The 14,976-nt window shown below is 42.2% G+C and overlaps 1 protein-coding gene across 1 annotated transcript in view; it reads right to left on the bottom strand.

Moving 5' to 3' along the window:
- The window catches only part of atrnl1b (attractin-like 1b), a 43,868-nt gene that overhangs the window by 18,976 nt on the left and 9,916 nt on the right, over nucleotides 1-14,976 (bottom strand). Inside the window, exons 17-23 of the mRNA XM_061810869.1 lie at nucleotides 13,484-13,675; nucleotides 12,159-12,383; nucleotides 11,563-11,700; nucleotides 9,318-9,411; nucleotides 3,580-3,632; nucleotides 1,466-1,560; nucleotides 1,040-1,118 (exon numbers count right to left, since the gene is read on the bottom strand). Of these exons, the coding sequence (XP_061666853.1) occupies nucleotides 1,040-1,118; nucleotides 1,466-1,560; nucleotides 3,580-3,632; nucleotides 9,318-9,411; nucleotides 11,563-11,700; nucleotides 12,159-12,383; nucleotides 13,484-13,675 (876 nt within the window). The remainder of the gene's footprint in view (nucleotides 1-1,039; nucleotides 1,119-1,465; nucleotides 1,561-3,579; nucleotides 3,633-9,317; nucleotides 9,412-11,562; nucleotides 11,701-12,158; nucleotides 12,384-13,483; nucleotides 13,676-14,976) is intronic.

Here is a 14,976-nt window from a genome sequence, read left to right as displayed (position 1 = left end):
GCAGTGTCCTTGGGTGGCTTGAAGTGACCTGCAATATCCGCTACGCGATGTCGCATGCACACAGACAACCCTCACCTCCCCGCAAATATTTCTGGAGAAGCTCAATTATTGGCACACTATTCACGCCGAGCTGAGTTTTGGTTTTGCTCTTTCTGTCACACGCCAAGCGCCCTGCTTCTTCTAAGCCATCATTCATGTTAGCAGGAGAACTAACTCGACCCGGCAACCGGCTGATAACTTGAGTATGCAGAAAAAGGTCCAAATCGCTATTGGAAGCGGAGAAAGTCGATTTGCAGCTAATGGCTACCTCGAGGGTTGTCAACCTATAGCTCGCGAGCCTAAGGTGCCTCTTTTGAGGACTCCATCTGGGTGGCATATAAATGTTATCTGACACCTCTTAAAATGATGAATAATTACACAAGATTTTAAAGAACAACATCATAGAAATCATTCTTGCATTTTAATCCATCCATCCCCTTCACAATGCAAGTGGATGGTGACAATATCAGCTGTCCTTTCTTTTTTTTTTTTTTTTTAATGACTCAATAATGCAGTAGTCTACCTAGGATCACTGATTATAAAAAATGTTCCTCTTTCTTCCTTCAATTCCAAGACTCTGTCCAAATACATTTCTCAAGTATGAGCAAAGTGTTTTGGAATCAAGGCCAGAAATATTTTACATTACAGGTAAACCACGGTTAGTTTCATTTTATAATAGTCTGGCAGTTAATATTAAAAAATGAGATGCATGAGGTAGTTTGGCCACACTCGCGACATTTATTGCCCCTCCTCGATGGCCGTTAAAGTTAAGAGAGCGTTTTATTGTACAACCCATTAATAATTGAACTGGCTAACTTGTGCGTATACTTGTACGGCTATTAATAGTGTTAACATTTTAATCTAAAGGTATCTCGTACATTTACTAAAGATTTTATGACGGCAAAAGTTTTGACTCTGGAACATTTGATTCCAAATGTAATGAATCTCAATGTGAAATTGTGTTCTATCAGCACAGCATTGCAAAACTTGGGCTAAATACCTGTCGATCCCACAGACCAGGTGATATTGAGGTTGAAGTTGTTGGAGGCGTTAATTGACATGTCTAAGTTCTTGTTGGCCTGTGGACAAGAAAAACATTGGACACGCGATATCAGGCAAAAACATGCATGAAACTGAAGCTTATATACGTCACATGTTTAGCTTATGAAAAAGAGTGATCAATCGGCAAGTCTAAAACACATTTGGAGTTATCTTCCAGGAGAACGTAACCGACCTATCAAGTCGTCATCGATGCCATTAAATAGGGCGATAATTGACTTGTGACTGCTGCACTCGTCACCCAGCCCGAAGGGAGCAGAACATCGTGAACAACAACATGAAATCACAGACTTGACAATTACTACTGAGTCACTTCTTTAAAAGCGTGGTAACCTTTAAGTCTTGGAGAGGACTTGCTTTGCGTTACCTGTTCGGGTGAGGCCATGAAGTTGATGGCCGTGTAGTGATTATCGTCTTCCTGGATGAGACTAAAGGTGAACTGGTAGTCGATCAGCAGATTGTCTAGTGGAGAAATGAAAAGAAAAGTGATTAAAAGCTTATACATAAAGCCTTACGGTGTGATCTCCATTTAGTTGCCATTTCAAAAGAAAATACAACATAGTTACAAATGAAAGCCTATTCATAGGCAAATGCAAACGGCAAATATCATAATGGCCCAAGGAACAGTCTGATGAAAACAAAGTGAAATCAAAACATGGATGTAATCAAATCCATTAGCGGCAATCAGGATGTCCAATTTTCTCATCAAGCTGAGTGCAAAAAGGCAACTTTTGCAGCAGGTTTCAAAACTCTCAACATTGATCAATAAAGAATGGTATGATTTAATAACCATTTTCTACATTAGTGGCATTTCTTCTTTTGTTTTGTGGAGTTGCTGAAAAAGAGTATGATTACGTGCACAGTCCAAACTTCTTCAATATATGTGATTAAATTCAAATAATAGCTTAATTGTCCATCAAGATTTGAGAAATGTGCTTGGGATACTGCACATATAAAAAGTATTACTACATTAATACGATTACTACAGTATTTTTTTTCTGCAATGCATAAAGGTACTTTATGTCTCATTATTAAACACAACATTGTATTTTTAACTTGTGGTGAAGAAAAGTCATTTTAGCGCACTTTTGTGAAGATTTCAAAATTGTCGGTCGCTTCTTTGTAGCTTTTATTTCTGAGTCTGACTTTGCAGTCTCTGGCCGGCGTTTCACTTCCTGTTCACGCGATCATCTACAGCAGCGCCACTGGGATTGGGTGCAATTACATTTATCATGATTTTTTTAGTTTTAACCTCTCGTGACATTTTCAATGCTATTTACACCAGGCTGTTCACATAATGCCTTGTGATGTGAATGAATATTTTTAGGTTTGCAAATGTTTAAAAAAAATAAATAAAAAATTCCTGCAACAGAATGACAGCTCGCGTTCGAGTATTGCCTTCGCTAGTCATGAAGCTGAGCTTTCAGGACGTAACAGAGCTCTCGAGAGCAAGTGTCGGTGATGTGGAGAGGTTAAAACAAGCTCAGGGCCTGAATTTCCTCTCTTCTCGTCGAGCTTGGCATCACGCGATGGCATTTCAAAAGGGGACATAAGCTTGGACGAAGCTCTGTTGTCTGGAGTGGAGTGTGACAACGGGGAAATATATATATATATATATATATATATATATATATATATATATGATCCACTCTAAAGGGCAGTGGATTAAGTACATAAACACAAGACAACAACAGTGATTCTATAGGTCCAAAGATGGAGCTCTTGGGGTGGAAAGAGCACTCCTCACTCTCAAATCTGACACTTCACTGACTCTCTAAATCACAAGTTCAAACTCAAAACGTGCAGGCCAGCTCTTGCCCTTTGGATCATTTCATGTAGCCTGTGAAACTTTGCCACTATTGCTCCTTGACTCCTTGTCAGAACTCATGAGATGATAATTAAATGAAGGCGCAATCATGTAATAAAGCGATAGGGCGACTAAAATGGATGTAAAGATATTGAAGTACTTTGATTTAGATTCCATGAACAGATCACGGCTTAAGATGGACTTTTGCTGGTACCCATTTCACAGGTGAACACTTGGTGTTTCAGCATAATAATTCTGACTGACTAAAATTGTTACCTAAAATGTACACACTAAATGCTGCAATTTCCATTGCAGTTGTTCGAGTTGATTTCATTGTATACCGTACACGATGAGAGCGGATTTGACACCCCTGCTTAAAATGAACGAAATGAGTAGGCGGGTAATTTGAGTGTGGAGAAGTTTTCCCTCCTCCGTCCCCTCGATTAGCTCGGATCACTCACTCCTTGTGATGCGCTTGACATTTTCACGACAAGTCATTCTGTCAGCGAACAAGCGCGGCGGGTGGCAAAGCGTTAAGACGGCCCATCTGCCGCCGAGCTTGAGGCTCGAAGTAAAAGAGGGTGGGGGTGGGGGGGGGGCAAAGACCGAGCAGCCAGGACCAAATCAAGTACTGTATCAACTGTGTGTGCGTGTGCGGGGGGGAAGTTACTCACAATAACAAGTTCCTCTCAGTGGATTGCCAAGGTAACGGTTTTCTGAATCACACCTGCAGATGGGAAAAAAGGAGCAGAGCGGCAGCCGGTTAATTGGTTCATCCAAATCTATGTATTAACGCGCAAGGTTTAAGTATGGTCTGATCACAGAAGGCGCATCAAACAATGTGCATTTAAATCCTTTTAAACCTCAGTGTGGAGAAAACAAACAATCTTACAATACCAAAGCCATGTGCCAATCCGGGTGAGTTATTAGATTAACATGCACAGCGTGTAAATCATGTTTCAGAGACGAACCCAAAAATGAGCAGGCCGCCAAGGGCCGCATTAACCTTGTTTGGTAACGTGTTGAATAACTCGGAGGTTGGGATTTGATCAGCGCATCAGAACCAGGGGATAAAAATCCTTGCGGGGCTCCAAGCAAACGGTCTTTCATCTGTCATTTTGGAGTAGTCTCAAAAATGTACTTAAGCAGACGGGGATTTTGTTTGAGGGGCGGGGGAGTTTAAACAGATGTGCTTGAAAGAAAAGTCAATGAAAATAACGACCAGGAGTTACATTTAAACTGGAGATAAAGGTCGTGGAATGTCTAAACTGCGATTATATTGACAGCAGGTCACTTTATACGTGACTAATGTTATTTTGGCATTGCCTTTACACTAAAGGTTATAATCACTCTATTAATTCAGTTGACAGTATTTACTATTGCGGGGGAGGGAAATCAGAGCCACACATAAACATTCAAAATTAAGTCTGAGTCAAGGACCATGGCCAATCACTCTCCACAAAGAAGCAGAAATATGTATATATGCATTTTTGGAGCATTGTGTTTATCTGTGCATTCTCAATCTAGCCTTTAAATTAAAGTTACCCTCCAAACACAATGAGGCAATAATACGTCTGCAATTAACATATGGCCTGTGTAAATTGACTGTAAACTGAGGGTCAATTAATCTTTGAACGCCACTAATGAGGGTTCTAACTCGGGGGCTAAAAATGGGGTGCAAGGGGGGGGGAGGTGCTGGATGCGCAATTACTTGGCTGTGTTCGCCTCAGAGCCGTTGTTGTTATTTGACAGACGTTCTCGTTTAAGCCCGCGGCGCTTGTGTCATCTCGCAAAAGCACACACGCAAACACACACGGACACACACCATCTGAACGGCAAAGATGGAAAGTGGCATGACTAAATGCCGTCCAGCGCGGCGCAAACAGTCTGAACGTGACTGAGACGAGCGCATAAACGATGACGGCGGCACTTGTAAGGTTTTTTTGCCATCAGAGAGAAAATGTCAGACCATTTTAAACAGACTCTGAATCCTGACCAGAAATTAGCCATCGTGGATACAGTTGCATCGCAGTTTAGGAAGCACATTTTAACCAACTTTAATTTTGGATGTGTCAAAAAAGTAAACCTGGACAAGATGGCATCGCATCAGAATATCACATCTTTTCGGCGTGAGTAACGCATCATTGCCGGTGTATCGAGATGCGCGTCACGTCATGATCAGCCTCATTGATGGTGATGCACATCCCTAATGCAAAGACTTAATTATGAGCAGGAACATATGGTAGTCTTTATTGGAATGCAATGTTCTCCACTTGTTTTTTCCTCCTCTGCTAATCCCCAATGTACACATTCAAACATTTAATGTTGCCCTGTGCACTCTAAACCCATAGCTTTGCCGCACTTTAACCTGGGAGATGGGTTAGTATTATTATTATTATTATTATGTAACATACATATATACTACAATGAAGTAAAGGACCGCTTAAGCTTGTGACTACCCATTATCACAATGCATTTGTGTCACGGTTGCTGTATTTTATGAGCTGTTTGGACGATAACGCGCAATCAAAAGGGGTCATAGAGGAGATTGTGTGAAGGAGGTCAGGCCACTGAGCCGAAGAGGTGACTGTTATTACAATGAAGGTGGCAGTTATGAACCATTAAGGGCAAGTAATGCGACACTTGTATTTCTATAATGCATATTAATCCATTCATCCATTTTTGGGACATGATTTTTTTACACATTATATCCAAACATTTAACTGTTTTAATCTGATTCTGATTCTGGTTTTCAGGATGATCTAGGAAAACCCAAGTACCCTCTAGCGGGCAGCGTCCCAATTTTGGGACGAGATTATAAATTAGTAAAATTATCATATAACTTAACCATAAATGAAAAGAAGTGTTATGTCCCTGATTGAGGCCTGTTAGGAGACTTTTATCTCAATAAGGCAAAAAATTGCCACCCTGCCCATGAATGGGTTAATAACCAAGAAAAATATTGGCTGCATCTGAGCAGAAACTGAACCATTTAGCAGCAAATACCATATTTCATCAAATAGTAACCGGTTCGGTGTTTGTTCAAGTGGTGCCCGCCAAGTATTCCAGGCATGCAATGTAATTCAGTTTCAGTTAATACAGGTAGCTTTTGCTTTGATTTGCATCCAGAAATCCAAAGCAGAGAACAAATGTCTCTTCCCCCCGCCCGCACACCCCACAAAAGCTTTTTGCACCAGAGTGACGCATTTTAATGGATGCACGATGTGTAACTAAATTTATGCTTTCAGAGTATTAAGTGACATGATCAAGTATCACTTTGATGCAAAATCTAAGCAGCAAATCTGAAAGGTCAAGCAAGCGTCAGCGTGCGGATCGGAGCGATTGCAGATGCCTTGCTGTTTAACGCGCAAGGACAGGCGAAAGTGCTCTCTTCTGCTCCCGCAAAAATCACGGGAGTCGAATGCTGCCACACGCTTTACGAGCCCCTCCCACGGCATCATTCCTGAGGGGTTTCGGCTCAGTCGCATTTGTAGAACAGACAAATATGCGTGTACGCAGTCCATGGTGGAAGGTATAATGCAATTGCACCACGTTGTATCCGAATTTAATCTCCACCTGCGCTTTACCTTAATGTAATCAAAATGGACTCGGACCTTTATTCTTGCGCGCTCAGGTCAAAACTGAATGCTAATGGCACAAAAAAAACAGAAGAACTGAAAGATTGGAATCAGGTAAAACAAAAAATTAAAAAAAAAAAAACACTTTTTTAACTGATTTATTGAAAGACTGTCCTGACAATCGGCATTTGCAGAACGCTTGACTCGTCAGAACCACTTTCAGAGCTCCCCTCACGCTAAAAAAGGAAACAAAAAAATGCATATTCGTTTTGTCATTAGCATTGCATCATAAGCGAGACCGAGCCGTTTTCCACGTTTAATATTGGTCAATAATAGTATTCATAGTTTACATATTGAATATTTGTGTGTGCAAACATCTGCTGCCGCCCACCCAAACCCAGTACGTACCACCCACAAAGAAAGAAATCCTGATTAATATACACATCACCGCAAAAATATTACCTCACCCCCTCCTATTTGTACTCATCACAGCACGGAGCAGCTTCTATTGCTTACCAAAACAATTCCATCCCCGCGCTAATGTACCCTCACTTCATTACAACGTGCATTATGCCGAGACCCTAATGGCATCCGCGGCCGCGGCGCATGCTTGCGCAAACGCACACGAGGGCTGAGCACAAGATACCGCGTCCTTTTGCCGAGGTCTTTGTTTAAGAGCTCCTGCTGGACAGAATCAGACAAGGGCGGTTGGGAGTGGGTTACGGTGGGGGGGGAGCACTGATTACAGGTAATAAGATCGCGGGAATTACATCACCAAACAGCACACGAACTCAACTGTTCATCAATATACCAATTTGATTACGCTGGAATCGGGTAATTACTTGAGCGTGCTAATGTTTGAAGGTGAAAATGCATTTTGATTTTAAGACTAGATATCTTAACGTCAATTTGCGATGAAATAAAACTCCTTGATAATGAGAACGCTAATCAGATTAGTCAGAAATGGGACTGTGAGCTGGGGGGAAAAAAAATGCATCCGTGTGTTCTATGTTCCTGGCTTAATTTTAATTTGATAAACAGTAATAGGCACCAGGAAACGTCCCAAATCTGGTACTAGGGCAGATCCCTCCAATAAATGTCTTATGATTGGCCTGATGGTGTCTGGTCTGCATTTGTCGTCACTGTTAGCCACCTGCTACCCCGATGCCGCGGTGCATTGCACTACAATGCAGCCCATGTGGAGGCAGCTATTCGTGCGACGTTTTTACCTAATTTGCTGTTGCTTCGTTCTTGAATTTAAATGCGTACAGAAGATTCGAACTATTGAATTAAAACGCTGTGATGAGATCGTAACCAATACAACCAACCATTACGCTGTGTCTAGTGAATTAGGTGGAGCCTTGTCGTCGATTTCACTTTTGCTGTTAGAGTATTAAAATTATAGCACCAGTCCAGTGCTATAATAACTGTTGGTATGCTGATTTTAGGATTAGCAGTGATTAGAAAAGCCGAAGCGAGTGAGGCTAAGGGTTATTCTGGGCCATAACTACTTTATTTTCATGTTCTCAGACATATGAAGATTGTTGCCTCGTTGGCCGGACATTTTCGCTTGTCGGGTAACAGCAATGATTCAAAAGCACCCTGTAAATTTGCAGATTGGAAGACGAGATGCCAAAAACACACAGATAGCAATTAGTTGATCGAGGTTTAAACTCATCGTCTAATGGGTTCAAAGGTTAGGGTTGGTTGGTTCCTTTACACTTTGAAAACCTTATCACATTTTTTTTTCCTCAGTCATTGCTAACAGATTAATACATCATTATGTATGAACTCGCATGAACAATAACCTGCCGCGTTGCTTTTCCTGGATTAAAAACTCCTCGGTATCCATTCCACTTACAACGGGGAAAGTGGGCAGCTAAGTGAGGATGGTCCTCCTACACCGGGGGTGGGCGTGGGGAGGATATTGACACTGTCAGCAGTAAATCATGCTGGAGGTGTACTTTCCGGCTAACACCACAAGAGTTTTCTCACTTCCAGGAGTAAGGGGCGGAAGAGAGAGCAAGAATCCAATTTTTAAGGTGCGTGTTAGGGAGGGCGGCTGATCTACAAAGCCAGACAATTGCCACTTATGACTGCCCCATTTAAAAAAAAATAAAACGTCACGAGTCACAATTAGATGCAAATGTGCCTCAGAGGTTATACTTCTAATACGAGTGGCGCTCTTGTAGCTTTCAACTTTGATTACACAATTAGGAGAAAAAGGTGAGTGAAAGTCAGTGGGCCTTAATGTAATCCAAATCCCATTAATTTCCACCTAATGTGTATACGCTTATCTGTAGTGTCCTTCTGACTTCTCCTTGACAGCAATAATGACTCATTGAACCGTTGGCAGACAGTTACAGAGACACACAACCACAGATTGTATGAAAGTCGGGGTTAAAAACGTGAACTCGTCGCCAGAGCCCTCCATTTATGATGTTTTCATGTTGGCCCATTCATCACGCCGTCTGATTTCATTAAAAGGAGCAGCCAAACGGGTTTGAAAATTGCCAACTTTCATTTTTAATTGTTACAGTTGGGAGGGAAAAAAAAGGAAATGGCATAATTAATCACTAGAGATGAATGTTTCTCTGACTGGGAAATTTATTTATTTATTTATTTTATTTATTTTTTTTTTTTTAGAAATGGGTAGGATAATGTCTGAATGTTGTGAACTCCTGTTTGCACGTCCCTCAACTTCTTAAGTCAACGGGGAAAGTGGATCTCGCTTTTGATCGCAGTCTCGTGCTATGCTGCCAAATGCTGATTGATGTTCAGGACTGCCAGAGTGCATGCGCGTGTGAGTGTGTGAGTGCACGTGGAGTACTCACAGCTGGCATTGGTCCCCTTTGATGCCCTTGGTGGTGCAGAAGCACTTGCCAGTTTGCACTTGGCACATACTCGCGTGGCCATTGCACTTACAGGCTGGATGGGGACAGATGGTGAAAATATGGAAAAGAGTCGATGAGAGAAATACAACAACAACAACAACAACAACAAAAGGTGGGGGCGGGAGGGGCGGTGTGCGCAAATACAGCACTCGTTTTCTTGAATGCAATAAACTACTGTGGAAGGTGAGGGGAGGGTCATAACATTCACGCCCGGTTAAATTATCAGATGAGGAGCATCATTATCATGAGATGAGGACGTCCTGAGAGGTCGACAGAGCTTGCATTTCCCACAACTCTTCTAAACTCTGTTAAAGATAATTGTCTCCTCTTGCTTCCAGTTTTTGAGTCAATGTACTGATCTTTAGCAGACAAAAAGATAAATAAATACACCCATTTTTACAATTACAATAGAAATACAATAATCCAACTATGAGCAAAACATGAAAGTGTGTGTGGGCCGGTCAAAGGTCAGACACTTTCTAAAAATAGCTTCCCTGGCGAGTAGACTGCGGCGTGTATGTGCGCGTGTTGACAGTAAACACCGCCGCATTGTTGAACGTGTGAAAAGACGATTCGACAGCTGCTTGAGTGCTGCAGCGTCCTTTCGAGTTTCGCGGGTGGGGAGCCCATTAAGCGTGTTTCGCTACGCTTTAAAACAAGGAGGAGGTAAATTACGGTGGCGGTCAGCGGGCACAGCCTCTCTCTGCTCTGAAAACAAATCTTTGCCCGTTTTCCCTTCCTCACTGCGAGATAGCATGTATGAATATTTCAGACGACAACGCCGCTTTGGAGCTGGTAAGTGGCGGGGAGGTGGAACATGACAACGCAGGTGTCACACTGAACAAGGAGCCTGACTAATTGCTATTAATTGCACAATTTGAAACCTTAAATTGACGAGGGGATCCGCAGCACTTTCGGATAATGAACTCGAGGATGTGGAAAAGGGTGGCTTGATGCAATTCCTCCACGAGCTTTGATCGAACAAGAATATTTCCCTTATTGATGAGCACCTGTTTGCAGCAATTTGCCTATGCATGAACAGATGCTATCTCACACCAAAATACTCTCGGCTGTGTGTGCGTGTGCGGGCGCTTCTCATCAACTCCCGGCAAAACTTTTAGATAATGAATGCATACGATATGTATGTATATTAATCAATTATGTACGTTGTCACCTGGAAAAAAGAAAAAAAAGAAAAAAACACTGCACTTCAAATAGACAAAAATACAGATGGTACCAGTGGGCAGCTGGAATTAGTTTTACCATGACAGATCACCACGTGTCACATTTAATGTTTTGAACCAGGGCGCACGCCGCCTGCAGGGGAAATGTGGCATCTGTAAAGCTGATGTTTTGCACCATTATGGTTCACGGAGTATGGCGTTAGGTGTCTGAATTTTAAGAATTTGATGAAAAATAAAAATACAGAAAAGAAGGATGAGTGAGATTTGATAGAGACGGTTGGGGTGGAAATCTAAATATGCGTCAAGTGGATCATTCACAACAGAGTCCAACTTGTCAAGAAGAAAACGTTTTTTAAGCTAACATTTGTTTATAATGTTGTTATTGGAGAATGACGTCAGAGGTGGGGGCCAAAAAACCCTAAAAATTAAAATATTTGTGCTGCATAAAAATCTGGCATCTGTAAAGCAAACATTCACAGAGGTGTTTAGTAGAGGAAACGATGCGAATGTGTGAGCAGAACATGTCAATAATAACCCGAGAATGAACTTGAAAATACCCCGCATCACTTTTATTAAACTAGTACTCTCTGCATTGAGTAAATGAAAACAAATGTAACCAAAAGCTGAAGGAACAGAAAATGTTGACGCTCTAATCCATATTGCTGCTTGCTTAAAATGTCTGCCAAGCATGATGAGCCTTGATATTTGCTTGTGTTTTGATGAAAATTGTGTTTCAACGACTGAAAGAAAACACCCTCTGCTTGTTTAGAACATTTACCCAAAAGCAACGTGCATTTATTGTGCCAAGACAAACGATTCATCCGTCTAACTGATGCCCAATAGTGCCATCTGTTGGATGTGATATGCCACGCCCGGAAATGAATGCTGCAGATGTTTGCTTTGAAAGAAAGAACCCGTCTGACAAAGAGTACGATGGCATTCATTCATTTGTTTGATGTTAAACCTCGAGTGAGACTTTTGACAAGGGACGCAGGACTCACCTTGGCATTTGCCCCCATTGGTGGGGTCGCCATGGAAGCCGGCCATGCAGGTCTGGCAGTGAGGACCAGTGGTCAGGTTGCGGCATTGTTCGCACACGCTGCCGTTCACGCACGTGCTGTGGCCGTTACATTGGCACGCTGTGTGTGTGGGGGGGGGGGTATAAGTACAAACTGGGGTCAGAGGTAATTGCATATTTTCATATTCATGATTCATTTACGCACTCGTGAAATTAGCTGTATTTGTGGCAATTGTAAACATTTTCACTCCAATTGTTATTTATATATACACAGTATATTTGTCTGACTTTTGACTTTTATCTGTTGTAAAAAAAAAAAAAAAAATTACAAAACTTAAAATTGTTGACACTTTTTAACCAAGTCAAAAACAAAACACTGCTTATGGTCTCACATTACAAACTGCAGTGAATTTCTCATCAGATTAGTTTACATGACTATATGGGCATATGGTTGAGCGTCCGCAGGGAGGGATCGGTTCCCCGTGTGCGCTGTAACAAAACACCTGAATAAAGAGCAGCTTTTTAAACGCGAGACGTGAGAGTCAATACGCAAAACCGAACAGGAAGTGGCTCTCTCACCGGGGCAGTGAATGAAGGTCCACTCATAGCCTTTGTCTTTAGGGCAGATGCCAGGCTCCAGGGTCATGTCTTGGGACTGGCCCTGCTTGGCGGGCCTCTTCATGGGCCCCCTGTATGAGCCCTCGGTGCACAGCCCCTTCCCCGTACTGCTGGGGTCGCCGCACCAGCCGCACTCGGGCTGCTCCAGACACTGGCTGCACGTCCGCAGACCAGAGCAGTTCTGGGCTGAAGGGGACAAAAAGAAGGGAAAGGAGATTTGAAGGTGAAACTTTTATTTTTTTTGACTCCATTCTAAAATGTTTAGTGAAATCTAGCCATGTCTTGGCGGGCGGGCATGATGTACTTTTCATTTTCAGGGTCACCTTGACACAACCATTGTGAATTCACGCTGCAATGACAGCGTCGGAGAGGATTTTGATTGTGTAGGATTTCTCAGCCTTTCACAGATTAAGGTGCTTTAAAGTGCTTTACGCAGGGGGCATTAACGCGTTATCTGTTAAGCTGTCAGAACAACAGATGTGAGAGCAGATACAAGGATAAGTCTTACGGTTTTAAAGAGACGACGTGGACGATGAGAAAAAGGAAAAGAATGAGGCTCGAGCATGAAGTAGCACCCTCACCCTGAGCTATAAAAGGGCTTCGATCCAACTTTATCGGCCGCTAAATTGTTCGACGGGCCGCGGCTTTGCCACTTTGCCCGCCAGACGAGGCACTTCTGGGCAGAGGATGTTGCTGCCATCTTAAAGACGCAAAGAGTGGTTTTTTTTTTTTTACCGCCATTTATGTCAAACAAATCTCCTGCTGGTCTGCTAATGGATATGTAGTCATGACAACGCAGCAGCAATCAGTCCAAAGTAAGGAGCGGGCTGGTTGGGGGTGGGGTTGGGGGGGTTAAGTGGCAGACGGCGCGGGAAGGAGGCGTTCTGAGAGCAAAATGGATGAGGACTTTCTTGTTTTGTTGTTTCGCCAAACACACACACACACACACACAAAAGCATGCCTGAATCAATAGGAAACAAAAACAACTTCGACATGGATTTTGACAGGTAAATCAATTCCAGCAAGCAACTAAATCTGATGCTTGGAGCCAGTCCATAAATTAGATGACAAGTCATAAAAAACAAAAAAAATCCTTTCTACCCGAGAAGTACGACGGCAGCACCGAGACCGCTTTTAAAAGCACAAGACTTAAATCTCGGCACATAATGCAAAAGAAAAGTAATATTGAGTTCGAAAGTAAACTTGTCAGAAAATTGCTTAACGTCTGTCGTTAGATTTGTTTGAAAGTGTTGCATTCTTACTGTCATTTCCATTTTTTTCCTCACCTAGGCAGTCTCCCGTCTGCCACTCCAGACACTGGCCGTAGGGGAAGGAGATGACATAGGCAGCGGAGTCCACGCAGCGCTGCACGCTGCTGCACCACATGCACTCCATGGCCTGGCTGGTGCAGTTGGCACAGGTGGTGTGGAGCGAACACGGCTTCCTGCAGGGGGGGCGGGAGCTCTGATTGGGGTTTCCTGTGTGGAACAAAGACAGCGGGGCGTTTGATTCCTGAACTAATTCTGAAGCATTTCCTCACATTTCCTGGGTATAATTCATTTCTTCCTTTGCAACATCCTCTGTTTACGTACATTTCGTCTCAGTCCACCACAGATCCCGTCAAGACGTCGAGGAAGGATCAATATTCCTCGACGTTGCCATTTCATGGACACGCCAATTAAAGACTAATTAATCAGCGGTTGAATTATTGCAAACATAACATTTTCACTTTATGCTTCAAGGGGAATTATATTGATCTCAAACACAACAATGTTTTGAAACTGTTTGCACGTTAACGGTAAGAGCAGAGGCAAATTTGAGCGTTCAGTGCATGCTTGTAGTGATTTGTATGTGTACAGTGCATTGTTATGCTGCTTACAACATGCAGTAGTCAAAAAATTTCAAACAAACTGAAAATAATTAACTGAGGCAGTATAAGGACCAACAAATGAACTAAAACAGCAGTTTCTATATAACATATATATACATGGAATTCAAAAAGTGCAGAACCATCAGAATTTTTATGCAAGTTAAATGCTTTGAACACATTACGGCCTAATTACAGACTTTCATTGCGTAGTAACCGTAAACCAGTGTCATGAAAAGTTATTTCACAATTAAATAATGCCCAACTAAAACAGAGATTTGGCAAAACGTGAATTAGATAAGCAACAGCTGATCAACGACGAATTGATTATAATCTCGCAAGTCCTATTCTTAAGAATTTCAGCCCCGTAGCAGTCAATATTCCCATATTTCCAGAGTCCTCCATGACAGCCTAGTGATTATCTGTTCAATCCAAATATGACATTTGTAAACATCTACTTTTACTGTGGAAAACAATAAATATTTTTGCCCTTTTTTCTGGCTTGTTACAGACCAAAACAACAATTAAGTTGCAATTTACGTTTGTGGCTTTTCTTCCCTGTCAACTTGAAATAGTCACTTTTGAATAAAGGGATGGAAATTAACACGTTAATCCAATTCATTAGATAAATGAATCAACATTTTCAAAAACATTAAAATAATGTGCTACGGTACTTAATGTGTGAAACAGTGTTCTGTTTATGATGCAGCTGGCATACGGCCATCTTGATATGTCATCTGCGGGGAGCAAATCGACTACCACAGAGGAAACGTCGGTGGTTCCTCGATTCTAGCTCCTCCGTGAGGCCTCCTTGCTCCTCTGTGGCATTTAAGCAAATTAGGATCCTCGATATTTTGGTGGCGTGAGAATCATTTCGGGGTCACAAAGCATTCAGAGTCAATTCGTGTTGCA

This window comes from Syngnathoides biaculeatus, chromosome 22, assembly GCF_019802595.1.
Source record: "Syngnathoides biaculeatus isolate LvHL_M chromosome 22, ASM1980259v1, whole genome shotgun sequence".
In the NCBI taxonomy this organism is placed as follows: domain Eukaryota; kingdom Metazoa; phylum Chordata; class Actinopteri; order Syngnathiformes; family Syngnathidae; genus Syngnathoides; species Syngnathoides biaculeatus.
The sequence above is the reverse complement of the archived record's forward strand: the minus strand, read 5'-3'. Positions and strand labels throughout refer to the sequence as shown.